Source organism: Schistosoma haematobium, chromosome 4, assembly GCF_000699445.3.
Source record: "Schistosoma haematobium chromosome 4, whole genome shotgun sequence".
In the NCBI taxonomy this organism is placed as follows: Eukaryota; Metazoa; Platyhelminthes; class Trematoda; order Strigeidida; family Schistosomatidae; genus Schistosoma; species Schistosoma haematobium.
In genome coordinates this window covers 42,062,991-42,084,869 of record NC_067199.1, presented here as the reverse complement: position 1 = coordinate 42,084,869, position 21,879 = coordinate 42,062,991, and the positions used below count along the sequence as shown (strand labels likewise).

The window sequence follows — 21,879 nt, the reverse complement described above, 5'->3', positions numbered from 1 at the left end:
TATTTACTCATACAGAGCATAAACTCCATGAAGTAAACAAACATACACATTTCAGAGATAATAAAACTTTGTCTAATGCTTGTTTTCATATGTTCATGTGACATAAAACAATAAAACTCTTTATCACTTTGATGAGGACAGACTGAGTAAATTAATTGACAAGTAATAAAAAAGACTAAGTGAATTATTTTTCATATTCATTGAACAATATACAAACAATTAAGTTCTTATTTTCAGACCATGGAACTTCATCACCAATAGTAGTTGTATAAACAATAAAGAAATTTTAAACTAGTCAAAATTAAAGCAATAACTTTGAACTATTTAAAATGATTAGACTTAGTTGAATGGTAGATTGTAATATGATTTGTTAAAACGTATTGAAATGACTCGATGATTTTGAGGTCACCTCTAGATAATGTGGACCGATTCTGTGTTCAGTGTTCAGCACACTAAATCCTGTCATTATTCGGAAAGAATTTGAACTATTTTGTCAATCGCCTTCACATTGAAACAAATACACACATGTATTTGCTTGTTTTTAATGCTCAATGTTTGGTAGTAATGAAGAATTTTCAATAAAAGATATATGGTATAACAACAAATATCACTTCTCATTCTTAATTACACAGAAAATATGTTAAAATGTATTCGAGTGGTACCTGACTGTCTTTCCGCATTACGTAGTATTTCTTTTTAAGAAAGAAAGTCTAATTTGTTCTTATCCGGTTTCTCCAAAGAATAGGCTTTAAGGAAAATATACCAACTTCTATGCGATGGTGTTTCCAGTTGTATCCTCTAGTAGTTAATATCACAATTGGTTGTAGGAATTTCATGAAAATATGTAATTACTATATTTCAAGCAATTAGTCCCTTTTATAAATTTCGATAGAACAATGAGAACAATGAGAAGATCAACTCCGTCTTCTCATTGTACTATATTTCAGTTTGTTGACATTCTCTCATTATGTTAAAACAAACCTAAAATTAGAAAGTTAATTGTGATGGTTGCTTTAAAAAAATAGGCGGACAAAATATTTGAACTGGCTACTAGATAAAGTGATAGAGTCAGACCTTGACATTATTATAGTGATACTACAATGGTACTACAAATGGTACTACAATTATATGTACAAATTAATAATCCATGAAGTGGTCAGCTTTGAAGCGAACTGTATCATTTAAGACTATGGTATGTGAATTTAGGATTCTAAATTAAAATAAAATCGTTAATGTTGGTAATGGCTAATGTGAAGTGTTGACTTGAATAAAAATAATACGTCATATGAAATTGTGAGATTAATGATTAGAATGTATATAGGTCAATTAGGTTGAGCCAAATAATAATGCAAATATAAATTTCACCAAATGTTTAGTGGAAGACTATTGTCACTAAAATCATGAATTGATCAATTTTAAACTACCATTGAGAACAAAATGCACTGAACAGACGTTTCATTCTAGTGTGGGACTCCAGTGGTCTTCCATGATCCTGCACTCGAGACTTGAACCCAAGAACTTATGTCGCGTACGAAAGCTTAACCTCTAGACCCCTGAGCCCGTATCCAACAGTATTAATATCTAAGTTTAATCAATCAACGATAAATTATTGGGAAAGATTACCTTATACTGACGCTATAACCAGTTTGCGCTAAAACGGATAGTATTGAGTTGTTCACTATCTGCACTACACCTTTGTTTAGTCACACTGAGAGGTGCTCACGGGCACGAAAATATAAATTCTTAGAACTTCGATAAGCACAACTTGCTCCACTAGAGCAGTCGAATCGACAAATACAAGATGAGGTTGTCATTGTATGTGATTTGACTTTTGACCTCAGGTGTAACCATTGAGTGTGTAGTTTTCTGGGGTCCACTGTTTTTTTATTGTAGCGAGTAATATCCGGATTACTATTTCAATAGCTGCATATCCTCTGAATTGTAGATACATGAATAGAGATTTGTTATCCACTGTTTGTACTTCGGCTATTCTAACTTTCGGTATCGTATATTTGTTTATAAACGTCTCGTGGTATCCGTTTTCCCTATGTATGTTACGCAAGGTGTTTCTTCCTTCTTTAATTACATCTATATGAAAAATAGTACATATTCGATAATTAAGAGCTTTAAGCAAGTTTCTCTTGTACTGTAGGGATACCAAGCTAAGGAGGTGTGTACGGCTCTGTCCAGGTACTCTTCCTGTTCAAATTCTGTATTATTGATCCATCAGCTCTTTTTGTTAATAAGACGTCTAAAACGGTTATTCTCACCTTACTTTCTTCTTCATATATAAACCTGATGGCTAGGTGTTCTACATTAAACTGCTTGAGAACATCTGGTTGTAATGTACTATGTCTACAGAAGGTGAATGTATCATCCATATATGGATAGTAAAATATGCATTTTTGAATAAACTTTCTAAGCAGACCATTTTGTAGTTAAGCTAGAGAAATACAACCTATTATGGGACTCAATGTGAACCCATTACAACTCCATCCATTTGTTTACATATTTCTCCTTTAAACTTGAAATTCATATTCACAGTGCATTTCAGTGGTAACTGTCTTACGACATTAATTAGAAGTGTAGTTTTCATTTCGCTTTATCTAAGTTGTTCAGGTATATAATCTACGGTCTAAACGTTTGAAAAATTTTTGAATAATGGTGTTACATCCTAAGATGCCATAGTAATTGTATTTTTGATCTTATCAACAAATCCGAATGTTTCCTTAACACTATCCTTTACAAGCTTTTTGGAGTGGTTTCAATATAATTGCCAGTTACCTAGCTATAGTATAATATAGTGAGTTATACACATTTAAAATTGATTTCAATGGGATTCCCGGTTGGTTAGCCTTCGGTAATCTTGGCAAATTTTGTATAACTTTGGTGAAATTATATGCTGGTCTCCGAACTTCTTCTGTTTAAGTCATTCTCTATCTTATTATTCAAATCTATATATAGTTAGGTAGTTCTTGAAATTTTAATTTTTTATCTCTGATGGTACCAATTTTGTCAATATAACTACTTTTATTAAGAACAACTCCTGATCCTTTACGAGGTTACGTAATCAATAACGTGAGAAGTCATGACCAGTGAAGCTAATCCGTGTCTGGTACAGACAGGTATCTACCTCAGACAGTGGAAGATGGTCGCGCCATTTCGTGGATCAGTTGAAGCTAGACATTAACACTGTTGGATCCGGGCTCAGTGGTCTACAGGTCAAGTGTTCACGCGCGAGGCCGAAGGTACTGGGTTCGAATCACACGTGCGGGATCATGGATAGGCATTACTGAGGAGTCCCACAATAAGATGGAACAGCCGTTCAGTGTTCTTAGGTTTTTAATGGTGATCTAACATCAATCGGTTCATGATCTTAATAATCAACAACGTTTCGTCCGGTCTACTCATAATTTCTCTCAATCAAAAACAGTTAAATAAATTTAGGATTCATCAATGTTCAAAATATAAGAAATAAACTTAGGTACGAACATTTTTCCCATATAAAACTTAATGGAATACATTATATCACCTTAATCACTAATGTGATATATTGGTAGGTGAAGATTAAGATGAGATACTAACTTCGGAAATTAAAATGCTGAAATTAATTTAATAGGATCTTCTGATTAGTTAATCTATTTCTATCACCATACTCTTATTTCAATCATCTTCAATTCTATTGTTATTATACAATTTGTTAATTATAGGAAAAAAGATACATTTCTTGAAATCAGTCCATTATTACTTTATTGACTATCATCCATAAACAGGCACAATACCATTCCTAATCAACCGTGTTTAGCCATAATGTAGATGTAAATGTTTTTTTTTGTGGCCAGTAAGAACATATTTCCTAGAAATCATGTGACACATTGTGCATAGATAGATGAATGACCTTTCAAAGTATACATATGTTCACATAATTCAAATACCGAACCATGAATTATGCTTAAATGTACATAAATATACATGCAATGTACGCGTTATTAGTGATGATGATAATAATAATAGTAATAATAATAATGTAACGTGGGGTGTGGCCCCCTAAGAAAACCACCTGTTTCGGTCTGAGCACCTGGGCAGTATCACAGCCCACACACACAAATATGGTGTGGCGCATATATATTTGGTGCTCTCTTGTACCAATAATTATGTGTTGAAATAAATAAATAAATAAATAATATTATTACGTATGATAATAATAATGATAATATTGGTAGTTTTGATCTACTTATTTTCATCCCCAATCATGGATCTAGTCATCAAATCTTTGTATGTGAAGTAGTTACTCTTTAGGTACATTGGAAGATGGTTATGTGAGATTACGAATTAATTAAAGTTATATATATAAGCTTCTGGTGAGCTTCTTAAACTGGGCACCAAAATCGATTAATTCTCAATGAATACAGTAAAATATATTTCATGGTTGTGAAGAATCATTATGAAAGCTTCCAAAGAAACCTGTGTTTCTCGTATTTCATTGACTTTACAGGACTTTTTTGAAGAATTGTCAACTACCTCCAGCAGAATACAACTATGATTGAGTGCACGATCTAAATTATCAACATGAGGTTTGAAGTATTTAATCTCTTTGGTAAATTTGGATAGTGTAATAAGAACACGAAGATTATCAGAACTATGTGATGATATATTAGCACAATACATTTAGAACATTTCGATAACACATATACTTGTTAAGAACATTTATATAGAAAAATAAAAAAAGATCAATTAGACTAGAAATGGAAGGTAAGAGGAGACAAAGATAATAAAGATAATAATTTCAATGGTTGAGATTATGAATCTAGTGGTCTAGTGGTTAAGCGCTCGCGTGCGAGACTGGTAGGTCCTGAATTCAGATTTCGCGAGGTGGGATCCTGGATGCGCACTGCTGATGAGTCCCACAATAGAACGAAACAAACGTCCAGTGCATGCACGTTTTCCATGGTTGTCTATCTTCAATTGACTCATAATCTCAACGATTGAAATTATTCTATTTTGTTTGATAATCCTAAATTCACATGCTTTAAACGATGCATGTAACATGGCCATTTTTTCGGATTACCAATTTGAATATATGAATTGTAGAACTTTAAGAGAAGTACGTCTCATTCGTTCTGACCTTAAACTTACCCTGATATTATTAGCATGTTATCCAGAGTGATGAGTTTCCACATTGTTTTTCATATTATCTTTATTATCTTTGTCTCCTCTTACCTTCCATTTCTAGTCTAATTGATCTTTTTTTATTTTTATATATAAATGTTGTTAACAAGTATATGTGTTATCGAAATGTTCTAAATGTATTGCTCTAATATATCATCACATAGTTCTGATAATCTTCATGTTCTTATTACACTATCCAAACTTAAGGTTTCCCGGCAAGCAACCCCCTGTGAATCAAGATGGAGACAGACATCTCCGATGACATTATGTAATGTTTGCATTATATCACAAATTAGTTGGAATAATCTCCTTTGGGTTCCGACTCATTTTTTTAAATGTATCATGCTTACTATATCACCTGAAAATTCTCGCTTCTATTTTCTGTTAAAATAAAAGTCCAGTAACCCGAATGCTGTTTTGTGAATCAGTTTACTGTAATGCTTAACATTGTTCAGTGTGAACTTAAATGCTGACTCTATATGGAGTGATTCGTTCTTCAAACGTTCTAGTTTTCAGTCAAGATTCTCAAATCGTTTTATTCTAAAAATTACTGAATTCATATTTGGTTCTTCGTTTTAGTTCAAAATGTTACTTGTTTTGTAAATTTGACTAGCAAGAAAATACACTTTATTACAACTATTAATATGCATTATCAAAATGAATTATTCTGAAGGGCTTTGATACAATATCATGTATCGGTAGCAATATTTCGCAAAACTCAACTTTATACCTTGATAGTCATATTAAAATTAAATTTTTTTTTTCTTAATTTTTTCAAATTACTGAAACCAGATATAGAGATAAGTATCTACAGATTACATTGCACAAATATAACATATACTTTATCAAAACATATACCATCTATCCATAGATACATAAACTGAGTCATTAAAACTTTTAATGAGACTTAGGAAAACCTTGAAATAAGTTCATTAATTAGGAAGTTTTCTATGGTTATAATGCCTTAGAGACAATAGTTCTTTTTAAAGATGAAAATATCAAACAGGAGAATTATCTTGTGTGTTTCGATGATCGTGTCACTGTCCGGATATATATTTTTCTCGATAAATGAATTCCACGGAAACGACTCTATACAAGTAACACGATCAGATAGTTGAAAAGTTCAAATCCTAAAGATTTCCCAACATATTTTAAACAATTTCAAACAGACAAAACAGATTTATTGCCAAAAATGAAGATGTAAAAGCTGCGATACCTTTAATTTTGTATTTAAACCGTTTCATGTATCTATTGAACATAGTAGAAGTGTTGCTTAACTGTATCATTTCATTAGTTTATATACGTAGTTTCTAGTATCACAGTAAAAAATAAATTATATTTTTCACCTGATTTACCAGCAAAAAACAAAAGGATAACGAAAAATGTAACTTGGTTTTAAATCAGTGAACTTAACGATTATTACATCAGTGATCGATAGTACACACATTTATTTTAGACATATACACAAATTCATATAACCTACCCATAAAAATGGTGTAGTTTTCACATGATATACATATAAACATATATATACGTAACAACCATAGTAACAATAAAATGAACAAAACACTAAGAGAAAAATAGTCTTTCCATAGTTCTTCAACCACATACATACATACATACATACATACACACACACACATACATACATACATACATACACAATAGTGGATACAAAATGGAAACAAACGGTGAATTCCAGTAGAACGCTAATATTTGCCAACAAAAATAAATTCAACTGTATTAAATTGTATAAGAATTTTCTCACAAGTTGATGCTATTCCAGCCAGTATTTGTTTATATCCCTGTGTATCTGTTTGAAAACAACAACACATTAGTAACAATTCATTTTGATCCATCTTCATGTTTTGTACATTAGGAGATAATTAAGATCTAAATCAATATGAACTAAGGATTTCTTTTTGGTACACAAAATTATCTTTTCTGCGTAACAGAAGGGGTTTTTTGGACATTGTAGTAATTTCAATAGTTGAGATCATGAGACAATTGAAGTTAGACAACCACAGTAAACCTGGTAGTACTGGACGGCCGTTTCGTCCTATTGTGGCACTCCTCAGCAATGCGTATCGACGATCCCACCTCTCGAGATTCGGTCCCAGGATCTATCGGTCTGGCACGCGAACGCTTAACCACAAGACCATTGAGTCGACTGGCATTCAATCGTGTCAATGTCTAACTTCAACTAATCCACGAAGTTGAGCAACACATCCACCATTATTTTCAGTCAGTTACCAACTCACTACAGACCCGGTTGAAATCCGCTGGTTACTGCTTCTCACTAGAATTCCAAGAAGTAGTTCTTGAAGCCAGTCACTAGTGTCAGAAGGGATTTTGTGGTTATTGTAATAATTTTAGTAGTTGAGATCATGAGTCAAGCTAGACCACCATGGAAAATCTTTATAATTTCACCACTAAATTATCCATATCCATATCATTTTCACTAAAGGGATTTCATACATCCGACCTTTTTCAACTTTGTATCTGAGTTTACTTAACCTTTCAAATGAAATAAATTTACTTATCCCTGATAGAAAATAATTAATAAATGAAAGATAAGTTGTGAAGTTGGATTTTGGCTATCAACCTAATTCGAAAATCACGTTTCTTCTCGTTTTCAGATCTGTAAGTTGGATCCATCTACATCCCAGCTCTAATGTTTACACCAATAATCAAATGATCCACCTGTTACCTTAAAATTCAATGTGTTTCTCCCTGAGTTACTGAGTCCAAAATGTTACCATTTTGTTCAAGATAGGATTGATGTCATTTAGAACTGCAAATGATTACTCTATTTTGGTATATGTGCATTGTAAGTAGAATGGCCCTATCTAAATAGGTTATACATAGCCTTATACCAGATAGTATTGAACAACTCGTCCATGCAAGCTTGAAGTTCCAAACAAGTGTATTATAGTGAAATCAAGCTGTCAAAAAAGCTTCAAACCAGTGAGTCGGAAACTAATGTTCTACATTAATATTTTTGTCGTTCCACGATGAAGGTCAGTGATCACCCATCAAAAGTAACTGCTTCATTGTCAATATGGCTGGAACTCATTAGTCACAGTTTTGCATTAGACCTCCAGGGATCCATTCCAAAGTTAGTGCATTAATGAAAAATGGCATTTGTTTGGATTTAAATCTTTTGGTAATTTATCGCAATTTTCAGATAACTTTCATATAGACTGTCATTCACCGTAGGATTTAGTAATCTAAAGATATAGTACCCTTCACAAGATTTGAAGGTCCTGGATTCGGTTTCTTGCAATGTGCAACCTGATTTCTTTAATTAATGAATCACAAAGAATTATCCATTCTCACTAGTGTTTGAAAATATTTTTTATCTGGGATCACTAAATCTCTAAGGACGCCTAATTCGATTGAATCCTTCACACAGAAGTATACTCATTTACATTACGAAAATAAAACTGCTTAAAATTAATTTACTTTAAGTGTTCCGATGTTTCATTAATTGAATGTGAATACCTATAAGAATATGTTTCAATAAAAAAGAATAACCTTAACGAAATAACTATATAAAGCAGAGGAACTCAAGGTCCCCTTTTCCTTCTGTTAGTGACTTATCACTTGGATGTACCTGAATCTTGGAAGCGATGCTCACACAGATTCAGGCTAATCATATGTCACTTTGAAATCTCAATGCTTTATCTATTGATCTATTGAGTTCAAATAAGTACTAACTTGTCCAATGGATACAATCATTTATCCGCAAGGGTTTCAACCATTTCACTTTTGGTATTCAGAACTTAATTTTGATCAACAACTTAGCGAATAGCGTGTTGGCGTTTGAAGTAATAGATTATGAGCCTGAATTTTAGTATGATCATCAATTTGGGATTTAGGTGCATCCAGATGACAAGTATCAAACAGGTCGAAATATGCAATCTAGATTTTATTTCGAGCTACAATTCAAATATATTTTAACCTGTAACTATATATTAAGCCATCTGCTTGAATGAAATATAAGGACGAACAGAAGGATTTGGTTGATTAAATGGTTCATTCGTAGATCAAATTTCCCTCTTGTTCTGTCTCGTGATTGCTTACCATAATCACGAATTACGAACCGCTAAGCGATTCTTATGATGATAAACGGAGCACATTCAAACCAGATGAACAGGACTACTAATTAACAACACTTCAAGAACAATCCCTCAAGACACTGAATAGAATTCACGAACTCAGAAAAAAAGCTTGGTATTCAAAGAAATCAAAATTGTAGCAACACAAGTGTGTATACAGCAGTAAATATTTCCTTGAGACACAGAAAAACTAGCAAACTAAAAGTAGAAACGACCAAACAATTAACAGCAAACGTTAATGGAAAAGTAAGAATTCCAAACTAGTTACCTAGATTGTTCTTACATGCTAGAGCTATCATTCATTCACAAAAATAAAAGACACTAGGTGATCTGAATGTTTCCTTCCTCTCTCTGTGCGTTTATTTGCTATTGACTATCCATAAATTGGTAGGCTATGATATTCAAATACTCAGTAGTCACACATATTTTAATGTTTCCCTTTCAAACCTAAAATGCCTGAAGAAAATGGTCAAAAACGATACCAAAATTTATAAAAGCTAAATAGAGGTAACTAAACAATAATTACCTAGTAATTTTTGTGTCTAGGCAACAAGTAAAGCCTAAAATAGGAATTCATTCTGACTTAAGTCCTTTACAGAGATACACTTACAGGCTCTACATATACCTTTTGATTATAATAAACAGATGTCTGTCACTCTGATCGTAGAAAAGCTATTTTTCTAGGCTAACCACCTGTTTCTCAATAAATACTTAGTTTATAACATAAATTAGATTCCATGATGGATGAACCAAGCTACCCTCTGTTACTTTACAATCTACTAATATAACTTGAAAATAAATTCCAAGGAAAACTTTTTTCTTTAATTATAAACTACGAATCTTTCAATATTGCAATTAACCGAAAAGTCGATTAAATGAATTATGAGTGCGCTTCATTATATTAATGATAATAGAAAGTATCAACCTTAACTTATAGCTTCAGTATATAACAAATCAAATTAGAGAACATGGCTGTATGATTTTCTTTAAGATTGTAAAAGCTTATGTTTATTGAGAAATTTGTTGACAATGAACGTAAGCTTATCTTCAAAAATTAATCGTATGGCACACACACAAAAAATTTATATGATTGATGAATGCATCAAGATTCCCCACGGACTATGAGCAAATAATAAGTCCATGACCGTGAATAATTATTCGGTTACCGTCACAATCCTTTGATGTAACTACTTTACACTTTGAAATCTAGGTCATCGGACTATTTAAACAGTTGGATGCCAGTTGACTCGGTGGTCTAGTGATTAAACGTTCGCGTGCGAGAACGATTGATCCTGAGATCGAATCTCGAGAGGAGGGATCGCACTGCTGAGGAGTCCCACACTAGGACGAAACGGCCGTCCAGTACTTCCAGGTTTTTCATGGTGGTCTATCTTCTCTTCAATTGACTGATGATCTCAACTATTGAAATCACTTTAAGAACCGTCAAGGTATAATGTAGTTCACTAGTTTTTATTTGTAACGTTAAGTTCACTTTTTGTGTTTTTTTGGTCACACGATTGTGTTAATTTCTCTCTTCAAGGTTATTTTTAAGAATGCTCTAATTCACCATAAACTTAAGTGTATTCTTCAATCATCCTTAACATGTGCATATATTAGATCGCATGAATTACATTAAATTTAGAAAGAAAGAAAAAAACGGAAAGGTATTTATTGTTTTGTTCTTCAAATATATTCGTTTTACAAACTGTATTTTAACTGAATAATCGCTTATATACCTAATTAAAACAATCTATTCATTAATATATTAGTAGTATAATAATGAATTTAAATAAAATTGTTTTGTATTATTGATTTCAAAATCATATTCTTGTTTAAAACGATTAATTGATGTAAATTTACGAAAGAAAAACAGGTTCATTTGAATCATCAATTTAAAACAAATTTGCATTAAAGTTAATTTTCAACTTACTTACTTACTCCTGTTACTCCTCGTGGAGGAGCATAGACCGCCCACCAGCACTCGCCAACCAACCCTATATCAAGCAATCCTTTCCAGCTCTTTCCAGTTGTTATTCATCCTTTTCATATCTGCTTCCAATTCCCGACGTAATGTGTTCTTTCGTCTTCCACTTTTCTGCTTCCCTTCAGGATTCTAAGCTAGGGCTTGCCTCGTGATGCAGTTTGGTGATTTTCGTGATGTATGTCCTATCCATTCCCATCTTCTTTTCCTAATTGCCACTTCAGCTGGAAGCTGGTTTGTTCTCTCCCACAGTAGTTTGTTGCTAACAGTATCTGGCCAATGGATATTGAGTATCTTTCGTAGAAAACTATTTATAAATCCTTGTACCTTCTTGATGATGGTTTTAGTAGTCCTCGAAGATTCAACTCCTTACAGTAGAACTGATTTGACGTTCGTATTGATTTCAACACGGAACTGAAATAAGTTGGAAAATTATTAAAATTTAGAAGATACTAAAAACAGTTATTAGAGAATAATAGTTCTGAGATTAATTTTATTGAGTTGAAATTTCATGATTGGTTGAATTAGATCTCTTTCTCACTCACTCACCCTTAAATGCCTCTTTTCAATAGAAGTAAAATACTAAGGTAGATTCTGATATGGGACTGAGTGTAATGGTACTATAACAATGAACGCATTACTCCAACGAACTATGAGCATGTTCACTTTCTTTTAGAAACCTCTATATCTGAAATGTATCATTTCAACACACTTATTAATAGAACATTCAATTACATTAGCTTGAAATCATTTTGTATTAGATCGAAATTTCAAGAGAGGTTAAATCATTTTTCGTTAAGGAGTAGTAATTTTGATTATTATTATTATTATTATTATTATTATTATTATTATTACGTAACCCATTCTGACACCTGAAATTTTCCAACATTTAATTATGTAATCCTGTTCCTATTTACTAATTAATTCATTTATTTGTTAATCAACAATAAATAAAATTATTTATGTCAAAATCATATTCTGAAATTTAAAAATAGTTCCAACGTTTTGTCCGGAGAACGTGTTTGAACTTCTTCAGGGTAGAATAATCAAAATTAAAATTAATGTCAGATGGGGCTTTTTGTGGATAATAAAGTAATCTTAATAGTTGAGATCATCAGTCAATTGAAGTTAGACAACCATGGAAAACCTGGAAGTACTAGACAACCGTTTTGTCCTATTGTGGGACTCCTCAGCAGTGCGCATCCACGATCCCGCCTCATGAGATTTGAACCTAGGTTCTATCGTTCTCTCACGCGAACGCTTAACCTCTAGACTACTGAGCCAGCTCAACTATTAAAATCAAAATGATCAAAGAATAAATCATGTTTAACAATCAAATCAAACCTTTAGTGTGCTTATTCAATCTTATTCAAATGCTGACTAATTTCCACATCTGATTATGATTGGATAAGCATTTAGTACAAATATGACTTGATTGATGATCATTATATATATAGCTTCAATTGACTCATGATCTCAACTACTAAAATTATTACAATAACCACAAAACCCCTTCTGACACTAGTGACTGGCTTCAAGAACTACTTCTTGGAGTTCTAGTGAGAAGCAGTGACCAGCGGATTTCAGCCGGGTCTGTAGTGAGTTGGTAACTGACTGAAAATAATGGTGGATGTGTTGCTCAACTTCGTGGATTAGTTGAAGTTAGACATTGACACGATTGAATGCCAGTCGACTCAATGGTCTCGTGGTTAAGCGTTCGCGTTCCAGACCGATAGATCCTGGGACCGAATCTCGAGAGGTGGGATCGTCGATACGCATTGCTGATGAGTGCCACAATAGGACGAAACGGCCGTCCAGTACTACCAGGTTTACTGTGGTTGTCTAACTTCAATTGTCTCATGATCTCAACTATTGAAATTACTACAATCTCCAAAAACCCCTTCTGTTACGCAGAAAAGATAATTTTGTGTACCAAAAAGAAATCCTTAGTTCATATTGATTTAGATCTTAATTATCTCCTAATGTACAAAACATGAAGATGGACTTCTTCTAACACTAGAATTGTAAAATTGATAAACTGACACTCATTAAAATTACATTTAAGTATGTTTTCTCACCCCTTGACATACAAATAATAACTTCCTCAATTAACTGATAGGGTTTAGATGATATTCAGTAACGCAGATTTACACGAACATTGACACATGACTTTCTGTCTAACATTAGTTCTATATTTAAAAAAAACTATTTTCTATATAAATGACATTTAGGCTGGTTCATAGAAATCAGTTTTCTCAGTTCGAACAAAATGTAACAGATTCAGACTGATTGGAAAACTGATAAGACTATTGTGATTGATCTATTGATGTTTTTGATGATTATCGTTCTTAACAGTTGTATTCTAAACGTTAACTATTGTATTCACCTCTAAATGAGTTTATCCCTTCTCTCTTTATAAAACAAAATATCCTTTTACACACTTCACAATATCCAATGTATTATTTATGAATCCTGAATCAAACTAGATGCTGTATCATGTTTAGATTATTTAAAACGAAGAGAAGTATTCCTTTATAAAATGATGAATGATCCAAGTCATAAAGCAATGCTTTATTTTCTTGAGGTTCTTATGAATTCTGATAGTCCTATCACTGTTGACCAATTAGCAGCGCGTTTTTCGCATAAATCATTCAGTGTAGAAATGCGTGATGCATGCGGTGGTGGAAGCGCTGAAGGTTTGCGTGAATTTTTGCAACGTTATCCTTCATTGTTTAATGTAAAACCGAATGGACAAGTGACCTCGGTCACTATTGAATTACCTGGCTTAGATTCAAATTTCGGTGGTTTATCTGATCAAGAAAGTTGTTCAATAAAAGAAAGCGGTCAGAAATCAATAAATGAAAATTTATCCAGCAGTTCTTCTTCATTGCAAAATTCCTCTTACAATTTCGATTCTAATTACTCATCGAAAACATGTCCAATACCATATGTGCAAAAAGAATATACATATAGTCAATTTCGGTCTAATCGGAAACCCAATCCTACCAACACCACTAATAATAATATTAATCATAATACCATTATTAATAATAACAATAATCGATTGAATAGTACAAGTTGTTTATCATTGACATCTGATCAGTCAATTAGTTCATCTAATGGATCGTCTAACTTTGTAAAAAATTCATCTGATCATTCCTTAGGACGTAAAAAGTCGTGGAATAACTTCTCTAGTGGTGGTATCGACACAACCAGTTACAAAAATGTTGCTAATACTACTACTAATACTAATACTACCACAAACAATGATAATGATGATAATCAACCACCCATTGGTTTATCTTCGAGAAATCCCTCAACATTACGAGCAAAAGCTTCAAATGTTTACCAACCACCACAGTTACGTAATCCTGAACATAGAACCTCATTAATGCTATCATCCGGTTGTGAATTATGCTCTTCTTCATCAAATGTCCCTACTACAATTAATGGTAGTAATTATAATGCCCTACTAAGTAATCATCATGAATTCTCTGCAATGACTAATGGAACATGCATACACTGTCCACTGATAGAATTTACCTGTCACCATCATACACATCACTGTACAACTGCACATCATCATTCATCTTCAGCGCATTGTCACTGTACAACCACTCCACTGACAGCGAATCCATCAGCTCCATTATTTCACCATATACATGATCCTATTCATAAAATATCACCAGCACAAACTACATTGCGATCTCCATCTATACTACTACCAAACTGTTACAATTTACCGGTAATGGAGAAATTCATACTCGAAAGTGAAGCAGTACACTTTTTTCAACAGAAACTAATCAAACGAGAAGAACGTTGGATACCGATTAAAAGCTTAGCAGGACATTTATCGCAGGCTAGTCCAGAAGTTCGTGCTATAGTTGGTCCACAGTTGGAATTTCGACGTTTTCTTTTGAAACATCCTCATGTTTTCGAAGTGCAGGGAGATTTAGTTAGTGTAAAAGATCCATTCTCTAGTGTTTTTGGGTTGAAAAGATCTCACGATCGTCCGTCAGCTATTCACTCAAGTCGTTCATCATCAAATCTATCTAATGCTGCGCAAAGTTATCTACCACGTAATATACCGTATGAGAAAAATCCCCGGCCCAAATCACTTGTTTTACCGAATATGATAAATTTTGGACATTTATCAAATGTATCCGATGGTATTGGCGGTTATTATACACCATCATCGTCGATTCAACGATCCACTGCTGGAAGCCGCCATCGCCGTTCAGCACATTTTCTAATTGATAGTTCAGCAAAATCTCCTCAGAATAAAACATTAACTGAGTCAGAGAGTATTAGTTCAGTGCCGGCAACACCTATCAATTCGAATCTTGTATCAGATATCAGTAGCCGTGTGCAGACAGAAAGAATAGATGTCGATAAATCAACTAACAGCATCAATAATAATAATAATAATAATAATAGTGATGGTGTCAGTTCAACTTCAATGACAGTAGGAAATGACACATCTTCATTAACCAATTCATTACCTAGTGTTACGCTGAACACAATGAATAGTATTAGTTTAACTATGTCTGCTAATGAATATCGCGCAATAATGTTTTTACGTAAAGTATTAGAAAAACATGGTGGTGCAGCTGGTCAATCTGGTTTAAATTTACATGATTTAATGCAATTCTTATCTAATAAAGCACCTGAAACTGTTCAAACAACAATTGGTTGGACTAAAATTGAATTAGAAGAATTTTTAAATCAACATAATCTATTTTTTGAATTAAAATTAATCAAAGCATCATTTAATGGTGATGATGATGATGATGATGGTGGAACAAATGATAATCCTAATCACCATAGTGATTATTCACAAGTGAAACAACAATGTCAACAACGTAAATATCAACAACTATCTAATTCAAATATAGATTATATTAATGTATGTAATAAACGTTTAAATCGTATGATTAATATTATAATTACTGCATCAAAACCAATGGATTTAAATGGTATACGTACATTGACAAATCGTTGTGGTAGAATATTTCATGTAGCTAAATTATGGGGAATTATTGATTTGGGTAAACATGAACATGTATTCTTTGATAAATCAATATTTCGTCATGTAGATGATTTACAAAAACATTTCAAAGTAAGTTATGATAACCGATTTGACTACCGTTTTACAAATGAGATAGTTTCATTTTATTTAGTCGTCAAGTGATGGTCATCATGAATCAAAGTCAGCTAGATGATGGTGCATTGAAAACCAAGGGATATGAGATAAGTATTTTCTTTAGGATTAGATACAATTCCGAATGAAATTTGAAAGATGTTACTAGATTAAGCTTATTTTACTTGTACAATATATAGAATGTTTATTGAGGTACCAGAAGATTAACCAAATTCATCAGTAATATTGATTATTCAAATAAAATTGATGTAAACATTGGACATTTCTTTTATTCAATCGTAACAGAAATAATCAAAAGTGAAACTTACAGATACAATCAGTTTATAGAGTTAAAATATTAAAAGCACATCAGCACTGTTTTATTGTTAGTCTACGTTCTAGATAAACCAATTAACATACATTACTGACGGGCCCAGATATATGAACGAGTGAAATGTCAGTTTATTATTGACATTTTACTGGATTTAAGAGCGTATAGTGGACATGGTTTTCCAATGCTCGTTATTATCCGATAGTCTCTGTTGTATATAACCCACCTTATACGCCTTTAAAAATCACTATATCATGGTGTTAAAAGGGAACGACTTTAAGTGACCTTGAATATTACACACCACACATCCTTCCTAAAAATTTTAAGGGAACTTTAGCGGGTACATAATTTATAGAATATGATTAGTTTGTTCATATTGATTAGTAGAAAAACTCAATCGTCTAACTACAGATCACTTTTTATTCAATCACTGATTATATGTATCAGTAAGAAACGAATAAGAAATCAAACATCGGTGAATTCCATGTTGAATCTAATCAGTGTCAAATTGTGTACATATTTCAGGTGTCTTCTCATGTGTAAAATGTTATTTCTACTCCAAGACGACATAAACTTTCAATCAGTCGTGAAAGATTTGTGCATCTTTTACGAATTTATACTTGTTAGATGAATAATAACTCCCTAACCTGTAATGCGGAAATTGTCAACAGTCAGTTTATTAACAGATTCAACAAGATAAAAGCAGAAAGTATATGTTTCTAGTAAAACAACATATATATATATACCAACTTCATACAATCTAGTCATTCGCTTAGAAATTTCACTTACGTAAGATAATTGGCACGAAACATATCAACAAGCTTTTTAAACTTCTCTGGTATAATTTCAATAGTGTTAATGACTGCTTTGTTTGTATAGTATAGTGTGTATGAGGAACCAACTTAATTCTCTAGTTGTATTATATGTAAACAGTCAAACAAATATACACTAAATGTCATTTCTCTGATTGTGGAATAAAGCGTGACTAATCTGTGGATTACATTTTGATTTATTGGGTTCTAAGTTTCGACCTTCATTACCAACCAATTTTAATTAACTCAGACACGTCTTGATAATTCACAAAGTGTATCCTTCACTCGTTCAGTCAAGCTCAAACTACTGACGTGTAATTACTGCCGATGTATTTTAATGGTTTAATAGATGATGTAGTACTACAATACTAACAGATAACTAATCAACTGTAAGTTGTATAAACCCATTTGATATTCACGACCCTATTAGACTAAATAACTTAAAGACTCACCTGACTGATTTTACATTCATTTTTCTAAATGAACGAAACTGTAACTCATTTCATGGTTGGGATTCATCTTATAAATGGCTATGATCAATTGGTAAACCATATAGTTTACTTGACGTGCAGAATGCTAATAACTTTGTTCTGTTTGACAAAATTACAGATAATACAGTGGAAAGTAGTACTTTATATTTTGCGAGATTAGTCATCATATACACTTCATGTATACATGTGTTCATTTCTCACTCTGTCTAAGTAAATTACAACAGCAACTATCATGATGAAATATAGTGCTTGCTCACAAATGATTTCTTTCGTATATAATACGATGTTTATTTATGAAACAATGCGTTATCGACACCTTAATAGAAGCTGACAAAATTTAGTTTGATAATTTATCATTCTTTCCGAAATTTTATCAAGAAAAGAATGTATATATGACACAAATACTTGCTGCACCAACTAACCACCTGATAGTGACTGATGTTTTCATTGACCAGCAGTTAATGGAAGTCGCCTCCTATCGATGAGGTTATAGTTTGAGCACTAGTATTGGTGATTTAACTACATGAAGTACCATTTACTTTGATATCAGGTGGTTACTGGCAGTTAGTCAGTCAGTGTGAATATTTTCAGTTAAAAAGTATGTCGCTTAGAATTTGACAAGTACATTGGTACTGTACTTGATGGAGATATTGTGTAACATGGAGCTAAGCTTCACTAGAATTATCAGTTCCATCAACATTCTAGGAGAACTTTAGTGACATATGCTAAATATGACGAAATCAATTTTAAAGAAGGCGAATGGTGTTTATCAGAACGTAGTGCGTTCCGATTGACTATTTTTTCGACATTTTTGTATTTTTTCTACTTGATTTCTCCTGGTTATTTTTTTCATCTTATATAACTCTTACCTAATGTGTTCCAAATGAAACTTAACAAACTTCACCTCATTGATTATTTGTGAGTATACAACCATTATTTCGGTAATATTTAATGGTCCTTTTGTACACTTACAAATTATTTTCAGTACAAAATTATCAATAAAGAACACATAGCACTGATCTGTAAAGTTATTCATGCTGTGACTGAAGTTATTGGTCATCAAAGTAACCAAAGCTGGGAAATGTCAATTGATATTTCCTATACAATTACTCAATAAATTTTGTTTCACTAGGTGTTATGAATTATTTTGGTCCTCTTTGATATCGAGCTTTTAATAAACACTGCTTAGAGTTTTTATAAGTTTGGATAAGAGACTTCTTTAATCTCTTCTTGTTTTCAGTGGTTTTTCAGGTTGACTTAGTTCGTAGTGAAAGCACTGCTTTAAATCAAACAGATCTTTGTAAACTCCATAGTTTAATATCTCTAAAATATTATATAAGGATACGTAGTTTATCAAGCCACACATTCAACATATGGAAATTTCATGTGTAAACAACTATCACCTGACATATGTAACAGTAATGTGAAAATCGCTAATTTTATATTACTGAAGGTCCTTAATTACTTACGTTTGTTACTGTTATATCTTAGCGAAGATCAAATTATGGGTAACTTATGTGAACTACTAATGGACTACTATTATATATACTCATTGTACGACTATTCAGTGACTACATTGTGTATATTTGATGCTGCGTCTAATTACAATTGAATATGAACACCGATAACCATTAATTCCGCATACTTTATTTTGTCTGCTATGCTTAGAGTCAGTATAGCATATAAACTGTTTATATACTTGCTTTGCTACTGGTTATGACGCTTCGTTGGCTTTGACCGCAAACTTTCTCTGGTTCAGCAGACTGTTTCTTTATGACCGACTTTATCGCATATAGTGCATCGGCGATTTCTAAAGCAGCAAACTTTTGATAAGTGCCACGCACCACAATACCGACATTTAGTTGAAGGTTAGAAAGTTTTCGAGTGATATTTATAACTCTTGGTACTATTTTATCTTCGACCTGTCTTAACAGCATGAACAGAATGATTAGGTGGCACCGCACTTTTGGTTTCTAGCATAGCTGTATCCTGTTTTTGGTGCATTAATCGTTATCATTCAGCAGTAACAATTTGTAGCGTCATTTCAACGTCATGTTCCATACTGGATAAAAATCACATGCGAAGGTCAGTATCGATGGGACAGTTCAGACCAGAAATGAATAATAAGCATTAAAATTGATCACTGGTTAATAAATTTGATTCAAATCGTTCCGCTTGTAAATTTACTCTTCCGGAGTACATAGTGTAGTATTCGTTGGCTTCTTTAGTCAACTGTGGACAGTTATACCGGATACGAAATAAATACAACAGTTCACAGAACATTTTATTTAAAATGTTAGCAGTTTCATCGAGTTTAGCTTCTCGTGCATGTTTAGACAGAATATGGTTTTTATACTTTTGATGCTCGTTAGGACCAAGCTTCTGTAACAGCAACCGGACTTTAATAGCATCGTCCATAGCAGAAAATTCCACTTAGAAAATATCTTCACTTCTGCTGAACCATGCTTCAAAAGTGTGAAAAAATTTGATGTATATTTTTCCGCGAAACCTCCGTCGTCAATTTGTTGTGACTTTAAACCCGGATAATTATCACGTGATTTATTCACCAATCGAAATGTGACTTATAAAATCTTAGTACAGTTCCAAACCAGTGGTGTTCGACCGGTATGAGCAGCTTAACATTCTTATTAGTCCCTTTTTGCTCGGTACACTATCGATTCTTACAGAATCCAGCCTGTCGGTCTCAGGGTTGTGCATCTACTAAGTCTTTCATTCGATTCAGTAGTACTTTGTTGAAAGGTTTTCTTGGTACTGAAAATAGTGTGATGTCTCTGTAGTTCTCACATTTGCTCAGATCTCCTTTTTTTGGTATATTGATAAGGTACTGTTATAACGGTTGGTTTTTCACGTTTACACGAATGGGACGTTAATTTACCTTAGATGAATATCTACACTAGATTCCCTCCCAGCGTCTATTCTACAGGACTTCAACACATTTCAAATCAAGAACACGTGATTAGCCTGACTAGAAGGTAAATATATTTCCACACCAAAACCCTACACAATCCAACAACAATGAACAATCAATAATAATTATTACAAGAATAGGGGAATATATCACTCATCTGATACCTGTCAGACTATCTATGTGTCTGACTAAGCAGGCAACCAATCATTGTCATTCTCGCACACACATCAGGTACCATCCTTTTCAGTCTGTTGGTTCTTGTCCTTACTTCCATATCTTTCTGGATAGAATGTGGAGCATCTTCAATGTTATCTCTATGTCTGACTTCAGTGTTTCAGCTGGTATACTGTCAGGTCTTACTACCTTCTCACTCTTGATTTGTCTGGTTCCTTTCGTCGTTGGTGGAGTGACATCTACAGGAAGGTCTGTAGGTGCTGTTTCGATGTCCGGTTGATTCAGTAAGGCTGGCTTATTAACGGGTTACTCAAAGTGTTCTACCCACCTGTTCCTCTGTTCTTGTGTCTCAGTGATTGGTTTACCTTCTTTGTCCTTGACCGATCTCTCTAGTTTATGATGTGTCACTGCCAGTTTCTTCGTTGTGCCATATAGTTGTTTGATATTTCCTTTTCTTGCAGCTTTTTCTGCTGTCGTTGCTAGGTCTTCCATGTATTTCTGCTTGTCAGCTCTGATGCTGTTCACCTGCGTTTTTGCTTCTGTGTATTCAGCTTGTGTATTGACTTTCTCTGTTCTTGTTCGGTTGTTGGTAATTGCTGTATACTGCCCAGGGTGCCGACACAGATTTACTCTGAGATGGTAGGGATGATGGAGGATTTTACTGGTTCGGTTCTTTGAGCTGGATGGTTCATTCGTGAAGCTCACATTGTTGTTCTCAAGAACAGTTCACG

General features: G+C 33.2%; 1 protein-coding gene across 2 annotated transcripts in view; it reads left to right on the top strand.

The window, feature by feature from the left end:
• The window catches only part of MS3_00008112 (uncharacterized protein), a 44,794-nt gene that overhangs the window by 17,859 nt on the left and 5,056 nt on the right, over positions 1–21,879 (top strand). The window contains exon 2 of one of the 2 annotated variants that reach the window (XM_051216461.1): positions 13,758–16,390. The exons of the other annotated variant lie outside the window; for it this stretch is intronic. Within the exon in view, the coding sequence (XP_051067051.1) occupies positions 13,758–16,390 (2,633 nt within the window). The remainder of the gene's footprint in view (positions 1–13,757; positions 16,391–21,879) is intronic. 2 annotated transcript variants of the gene reach the window in all.